The sequence below is a fragment of the Ananas comosus genome, linkage group 17, assembly GCF_001540865.1.
Source record: "Ananas comosus cultivar F153 linkage group 17, ASM154086v1, whole genome shotgun sequence".
Taxonomy (NCBI): domain Eukaryota; kingdom Viridiplantae; phylum Streptophyta; class Magnoliopsida; order Poales; family Bromeliaceae; genus Ananas; species Ananas comosus.
The window spans coordinates 5104889-5113728 of record NC_033637.1 but is presented as its reverse complement, the minus strand read 5'-3'; the positions used below and the strand labels follow the sequence as shown (position 1 = coordinate 5113728).

The 8840-nt window shown below is 33.3% G+C and overlaps 1 protein-coding gene across 1 annotated transcript; it reads left to right on the top strand.

The window, feature by feature from the left end:
• On the top strand, positions 2521–3689 carry LOC109722873 (probable methyltransferase At1g27930). The gene has a single exon (XM_020251045.1). The coding sequence runs from the start codon at positions 2650–2652 to the stop codon at positions 3541–3543; it is 894 nt and encodes a 297-aa protein (XP_020106634.1). The 5' UTR covers positions 2521–2649; the 3' UTR covers positions 3544–3689.

Genomic DNA, 8840 nt, shown 5'->3' with positions numbered 1-8840 from the left:
TTTAATTAATAATTATAATAATAAATTAATAAATTATTTTATTATTTAAGTATTAAATAATATTTTAAATATATTAAATTAATTAATTAATTAATTAATACTATAATTAAAATTATTTTTAGAGTTTAATTAATCTTATTCTCACATTGCAACAAGCTTGTTCCAGAAAAAAGGTGGAACAACAATTCCAACTTTATACCGGCTTATTCCAAAAATTTAAGAATTATTGCTCTCGGATACCAAACACTACGTTTGGAAACAATAGGGGGAACAAGGGCTTATTTCCCCCTTGTTTCTGAACCAAATGCTACCAAAGAGTATGTGAAAATTATATTGTATGTTTTTAATTTATTTATTAATAGATGAAATAGCTTCATCTTTCTTTCAAATATCATTTTTTAAATTTGTAATCAAGTTTTGTAATTTGAGAAATGGTTTATAAATTTGTTCTTTAATTAAGGGGTAAACTTCAAATACCCCCCTTGTGATTTCACACTTTCTCACTTTAGTACCATGTGGTTTAAAGTGTATCAAGTTAGCCCCTGTAGTTTTGCACTTTCTCACTTTAGTATCCTATGGTTTAAAGTGTATTAAATTAGTACCCTATGGTTTTATTTTTTTTTTATTATCCATTTCACTAATTTTTTTCGTTAAATCAGTGACAAAGTTAAAATTAAAGGGTACTAAAGTGAATATTCGATAAACCTATGTAGGGTATATGAAGTTTTTTGTATATAATTTAACAAAATATTAACGGAGAAAAAAAAATCAATAATAGAGTTAAAAATAAAGGAAACTAAAGTAAATATTCGATAAACCTAGATAAGGTATATGAGATTTTTTGTGTATAATTTAACAAAATATGAACAAAGAAGCCGGCGAAACGAGAAAAATAAAACCACAGGGTACTAAATTGGTGCACTTTAAACCACAGGGTACTAAAGTGAGAAAGTGCGAAACCACAGGATACTAAATTAATACGCTTTAAACTATAAGGTACTAAAGTAAAAAAGTACGAAACTACAGAAGTGATATTTGAAGTTTTTTTTTTAAGTTAAAAGCGAACTAGTTAGGTATAATTTCTTATTTTTTTTAAAAGAATTCTCATTCTTTAGAAATAAATATATATTGGTAGCCTTCTATTTTCCAATATTCAATTTATTTTATTTTATTTTTTTGGGGAGAGGTTGAGGGGTCTCCATGTATTTTAACCATAAAAAAAAAAAAAAACATGGTAAAAATGTTGGGAATCCAAACTTGTAGGCCATTCTCAAATGGTCCTCTCAACTTTTATTTTTGTGACAAAGACCTTCCTAAACTTCTAATTTTTTTTCCAAATAAAGTGATTTTAGTCAACAAAATTAAAAATTTTTAAATTTATTAATAATTTATCAAATTTAACAACTTTAAATATTTTTAACAAAGGAAAGAAGAGAAATTAACGGTTAATAATTATTAAAGTTATAGTTTTAATGCAACAAAGTTTGAAAACTTGAATTTTTTAAAAAAAATTAAAAGTTTTTTGTCCGAATTAGAAAAACAAAATTGATGGGTGTAGTTCAAAACGATCCATAGTTGAGGGGGCTATACACATTTTTTCAAAAAAAAAAAATAAAAATCCGCTCAGTACATCGTACCACGTGGATCTACGCGATTCGGTCGGAGAAATTCAGATCCGACCCCTCCCACGACCCGAATCAATCTATTACAACGCGCCACGTATAAGATCCACTTTATCTGACATATACACGCCACGTGTCACCAAGTTATCGGTTCGCTCGCACTTCGAAAACCATTTCCACCGCCGTGCGAAATTACCTCCCTGCCCTAAATTCTCCGAACCAGCGGTAACTGCACCGGGGAGTGGGCGGACAAAAAAAAAAAAAAAAAANCAAAACCACGAGTGCGGAGGATGGTATTCCGGTAATTAAATGGCGAATCGTGGTCTGAAAACACGAAGGCATTTTCGTAATTAAACGGTGAAGAGAAATTATTCCCTGCAACTAGTGCATGCGAACACTCCGCACACCGCACTCTATATTTGATGAGTAGCGTTCTCCAATCAAAATTTACTATAATAAATGCAAATTTAACTTTTGTTCCTATATATATTTACTATTATTATATAGTAATTTATTTTCTACACTCAGTACATCTGTATATTTATTCAGTATCTAAATTGGATATATTCTTTTCCATCATATATATTAATTCTACTGTTTATTAAATTACAATTTTTTTAACATAAAAAAGAATTAGAATTTTGAATGGATGAAAAGATGATGAATTTATGGTGTACAAAGAAGTAGATAAATAAGTATATAAGGAATAGCTTCTAATCTAAAGTATGAACTAAAGATGAAACAATTTGAATGTGTAGGGCCTTAATTAACATTTTATTAAAGAGTTTATGGACTAAACAAAATTTTATGAAAGTTTGGGGACTTGTAGTGAAATTCACCTTACATTGCTCGTTCCCCACATCTCGAATCTCCATTAACTCTCTCTCTCTCTCTTTTTCTCACTCACACTGTCTCTCTCTTTCTCTGTTCATTGCTCGGCGATTTTTTCCAGAGAGAGTTAAAGAAAAATAATAATAAAATAAGGGGGGAAAAAGAAATCGGGAAAAGATCGGCGATCACCTGCGCGATGGCGCGCGCGCTCCCGGAGAGGCGGTTCGTGGCGACCGCGGCGGCGGCGCTGGTCGCGGCGGCGCTCGTCGCCTCCGCCCTCGTCCTCCGGTCCGGCGCCGGCGACCGCGCAGCCCTGCTCTGCTCCATCGTGGCGCCGCGCTGGCGCTCGCCCTCGGACGGCGTCTCGGCCTCCTACGCCGCGGCCTCCGCGGCCGCGGCGGCGGAGCTGTCGGCGGCGCTGGTCCACTACGCGACGAGCTCGGTCGTGCCGCAGCAGTCGCGGGCGGAGATCGGCGTCTCCCTGGCCGTGCTCCGGCGGCGCGCGCCGTGCAACCTGCTGGTGTTCGGCGTGGGGCACGACTCGCTGCTCTGGTCGGCGCTGAACCCCGGCGGCGCCACGCTGTTCCTGGAGGAGGACCCGAAGTGGCTCCGCTCCGCGCTCGCCGCCGCGCCCTCCCTCCGCGCCCGCCTCGCCCGCTACCCGACCCGGCTCGACGACGCCGACGCCCTCCTCGCCTCCCTCCGATCCGACCCCTCCCCCTGCGCCGATCTCGACCCCCGCGGCCGCCGCTGCCCCCTCGCCCTCCCCGACCTCCCCGCCGAGGCCTACGCGCGCGAGTGGGACGCCATCATGATCGACGCGCCGCGCGGCTACTTCGCCGCCGCGCCGGGCCGCATGGGCGCGATCTACACGGCGGCGGCGATGGCCTGGGCCCGGAGCGGCGAAGGCGACACCGACGTCTTCCTCCACGACGTCGACCGCAGGGTCGAGAGGGCCTACGCGCTCGAGTTCCTCTGCGAAAAATACCGCGTCGGCGGCGCCGGAAGGCTCTGGCACTTCCGCATTCCCCCGGCCTCCCGCCGTCCCAACGCCACCACCGACGCTCCGCGGGGGTTCTGCGCGCATTAATTTTGAGTCCGTTTGAGCACTAGATATACATATATAAATATATCGACATATATAAGCTAATAGGCTATTCCGTTATTACTGCTTCATTAAAAGTATGGCTTATTATTCATTTTTGGCATATTGATAATACATAGAAAGATTCGATATTCATGTGTGGTAATGTTTTTTTGATCGGAAAATATATTGTGGGAACTTGGTTGCTTTCGTGATAATGAATGCAAAAGCTTTTCTCGTACAGGAACTTAGTTGTCATGAGACTTTCGAAAGGAATTGCTAGAAAATGATGGTAAACCTTTTTTTTGTTTCATAGTAAGCCCATATATATATATATATATATAATATAATAATATATTAGGCTCTATATTTTTAAAAGTCCGAAGATTATGGTGCTTATAGAGTTTTTAGCTCATTGGATTAAGATATATGCGGTTAGGATATGGCCCCCTAGGGTTGAGTGGGTGTTGTGTTGAATAGTATAATCTATAGTTGATAGAATGATCCGAGGAGTAGATCTAAACGGTAAAAAACAATTACAACATCCAAGTGCTTGTTCTTTTTAACAAGCCCATGCTGGATCTAATATAAATTATATATATTAAGTGAGCTACTATTTTGGAACAGGAACTTCCGGCTGCCAGGTCGTTTCCGAGTTGCGACCTTTCGAAGTCGTCGCTCTGTCAAACTTGATCTACAATATTTGAAGTACTAGAAAAATTTTATATTTTTCGATATATCTTGCTAGTATAGAAGGGCTCAAATTAATAATTTTAATGCGTAGTGAGCTTTTCAAAGTTTAACAGTGTAGAAATATCCAAATCATGTGAAATTTGATAGAAATTCTTTATGCTAAATATAAAACAAGATCAATAATTTTTGATCTAAATTAAAGTCATATTATCGACGTTTTGTAAATTTTTTAATTTTCAGCGTGATTTTGAGCCCATTCGTTCACTAAGCAAATAATATTACGAAAAAATCATCGTAATTTATTTTCTAGGTACTGTCAAATCTTTACGATCAAGTTAACGATCCATCAAGCGATTCAAAAGTCCCAACATGGATAAAAAGACCTGGAACACAGAGGCTCCCGTATTTCCAAAGCATAGTCAGCTCACTATATTATAATATTATATATATATATAATAATAATATATATATATATTATAGTATTATATAATTTAGGCTAGAATAAATATCGAATTAGCCACCAAAGTTGTTGTCGTTATTAGTTTTTTAGCCATTGATTAGAGAATGTTGCGGTTCAGGATGAATGGGGGCTCCCAAAAGGTTAGTGGGTGGTTGTTGAAAGTCATAGATCTAACGGATAAAAATAATCAACAGGGGTAATCTACGTAGAAAACTCGATAGCACTAAGTGCTACACTCAAGTCTTGGTGATCGATAGACCCACGCCAGACTATAATGATCATATATATGCTAGCTATGGTGCTTGTAAAAGACAGAGCAGCTTGGCTACTTGTAAGTTTTTACTGTTAGATCTATTTCTCGGATCATTTTCCCACATTAGATTATACTATCAACCAACCACGCCACTCAACCTAGGGCCCACATCATTCTAAACCGATATCCTTAATCAAATGGCTAAAAAATCTACAGAAAGCACTCAATAAACCTTGGTACTTTTAAAAGCATAGGAGCCTCCATTCTATTATATATATAATATATACTTATACATAATATATAGTATATAATACATATATATATATGTAAGTATATACATATATATATATTATATGTTATATACATATATATATCATATTGTATTTATTATACATATGTATAATATAATATGTATATTATATAAATACATATGTATATATATATATACATAGATATCAATATGTAATATATAGATATACATATGTATATATATAATTACATATATATTTATATATATACATAGGTATATATATATATATATACATATGTATACATATTATATAATACTATATACATATGTAATCATATGTAATATATAATTATATACATAATGAACATATATATATAATATATATATATATTATATCATATACATATATATACATATGTATATCTATATTATGTATATATATATAGATATACATAGTATAGATATAGCATATGTATATCTAATATATATACATATGTATATAGTAGTAGATATACTATGTATATATATACGAATATTACATATATATAATTATATATATATGTATATTGGTATATGTACATATGTAATTATAATTATATGTACATATACATATATGTACAATATACATATACATATAATATTATAATAATAATATATAATATATATATAATATTATATGTATAATATATAGAGTTGAGCTATGATACTTTTACAATATCAACCATCATGGTGCTAATTAGGATTTTTAAGCCATTGGATTACTTTTTGATATTAAATCGAGCCCTTGGATTAAACACTATTCCACCTACCCCACCACTACCACCACCTACCACCATCATCTCAACTTCACATCTCTCGCATCCAAAGGGCTAAAAAACACAAAAGTATCACCCCCATGGATACTTTTAGCAAGTATTCTAGCCCTACTTATATATTATATATATATATATATGAAGTGGCTGATATGCTTTTGGAAGCACGGAGCCCTCCGTGCTTCAAGTTGTTTCGATGTTCGGACTTGTTTGAATCGACGATCGCTCCGTTAGGAGTTGATCTAGAGTATTGATAATATCTAGAAAATAAATTTATGTGATTTTTGATAATTGCCTAATGATCGAAGGGCTCAAATCAATATTTTAACAGGCCGTGGGACTCCGTTGCCAAGTTTAACGTGTAGAAATATCCAAATCAACATGAAAATTTTGATAGAAATTCTTTATACCGTATAAAAAGATCAAAACTTTGATCTAAAAAATTTTAATGTCATATCATCCATATTTTGTATATTTTTATTTTCATCCGTGTGATTTGAGCACTTCGATCACATAGCAAATGAATCGAAAAATACAAAATTATTTTCTAGATCCTCAAATACTCTATATCAAATCTAAGGAGTCGAATCGTCGATATCGAAAGTCCGAACATTTGAATACCGCTCGGCAAGCAGCGGACGCGCGTCCCGTACTCAGAACATACTCAGACAGCACTATATATATATAATATATGTGTATGTATGATATGTACATAACATAAATATATATATATATGTGTGTACATACATATATATATATATATGTATGTACATACATACATAGATTATTATATATCATATAAAATATATACTATATATAAATGTATATTATGTACACCCCATATATATATATATATAATAAATATATATATAAGGTAATATAGTTATAAAATATATATTATATATATTATAATAATGTACATACATGACAATACATATATAGTTACATACATACATACATATATTAATATATGTACATAATACATTACCATATATATATATATGTACAATACATAATATATAGTCCAATATATATCGTATAAATAATTAACTATATATAAATATACAAATATATATTATGTATATAATATACATATAATATAATAGCGTTTTGTTGGGCCTATATATATCTATATATCGTCGCAGCTTATAATATATATATTTAAATATATATTAACATCATATATAAAATATTGATACTATATATATATATATTAACGTACAATACATAAATATAATATATAATATTATATAATATATATATATATATACGTACATAATATATATATAATATATACACTATATTTATATAATACATACATATTATATATAATATTGTACATACATATAGTATATATTATATATATAATAACTTATATAATAATGATACTACATATATAATATTATATCATATATATATATTGAGTAGCCAGCTCAAATAACTTGTAAGTATCACCCAATTGATACTTTGTATTTAAGCCCCTTGGATGGGAGATGTGAGGTTGAATGATTGGGGTAGGTTGTATGAATATGTTGATGCCAAGGACTATTATAATCAAAATAGATCCAATGGCTAACAAACACACAAGTACACTTGGGTGATACTTGGAAAAGTATTCTAGCCCTACTCTCTCTCTCTCTCTCTCTCTCTCTCTATATATATATATATATATATATATGGTATACTATCGGTAGCACAGAAGCCTCCGTACTATTAAGTTGTTTTCAATGATGCGGCTTCCAAATCGACGATCGGTTCCGTTAGACTTGATCTGCACTATTGAAAGTATTTGGAATTAAATTTCATAATTTTTTGGCATCATTTGCCTAGTGATCAAAAGGTCTAAAAATTGACAATTTTAATGGTAGATTTGATGCGCTTGTGAATTTAACGGTGTAAAACAATCCAAATTTGATGAAATTTTTATAGAAAATTTTTTTCACTATTTAGAATAAGATCAGTAACTTTGATCTTAAATTCAAGTTTTTTATCATCATTTTTTATGAAATTTTTATTTTCAGCTGTTCATTTTTAGATTAATCGTTTGATAAGTAAATGATGTTGAAAAATTATGCAATTTAGTTTCCAAATACTTTCAATAGTATAGATCAAGTCTAACAGAGCCGATCATTGATTTGGAAGCCGCATCATTGAAAACAATTTGGTAGCACGGAGGCCTTCGTGCTACCGATAGTATACCAGCCTAGCTCTCTCTCTCTCTCTCTCTATACATATATATGTATAGAGAGAGAGAGAGAGAGAGAGAGAGAGAAAGAGAGATATATAGTAAGTCTCCCGTACTTTCGAAAGTACAGAGACCTCCGTGCTTGTAAGTTGTTTTCGATAATAGAAAATACGATTCGACGATCAGCTCCGTTAAATATTATCTACCCTATTGGAACTATTTAGAAACCAAATTTTATAATTTTTTGACATCATTTACCAAGCGATCAAAAGGTCTCAAAAATGACTATTTTAACAGCCGATGTGGTACGTTTTTAAGTTCAACGGTATAGAAGTATCCAAATTAGATGAAAATTTAATAGAAAATTCTACTTAACATCAATAGCAAGGCCAATACTTCTGATTTGAAATTTGAGTCCTTTATCACTGTTTTTTATAAGATTTTTATTTTCAGCCGTTCATTTTGAGGCTACTCGTTTACTAGACAAATGAAGTCAAAAATTTATGAAATTTGTTTTCTAGGTAGTTCTAATAGCGTAGATCGGATGTCCCATTATTGAAAATAACTTATAAGTACGGAGGCTTCCGTACTTTCGAAAGCATAGGAGCTAGCTCTCTCTCTCTCTCTCTCTCTCTCTCTCTCTCTCTCTC

Excerpts from the sequence above, each read along its gene's own strand:
- LOC109722873 (XM_020251045.1), top strand. The coding sequence starts at position 2,650 with ATGGCGCGCGCGCTCCCGGAGAGGCGGTTCGTGGCGACCGCGGCGGCG.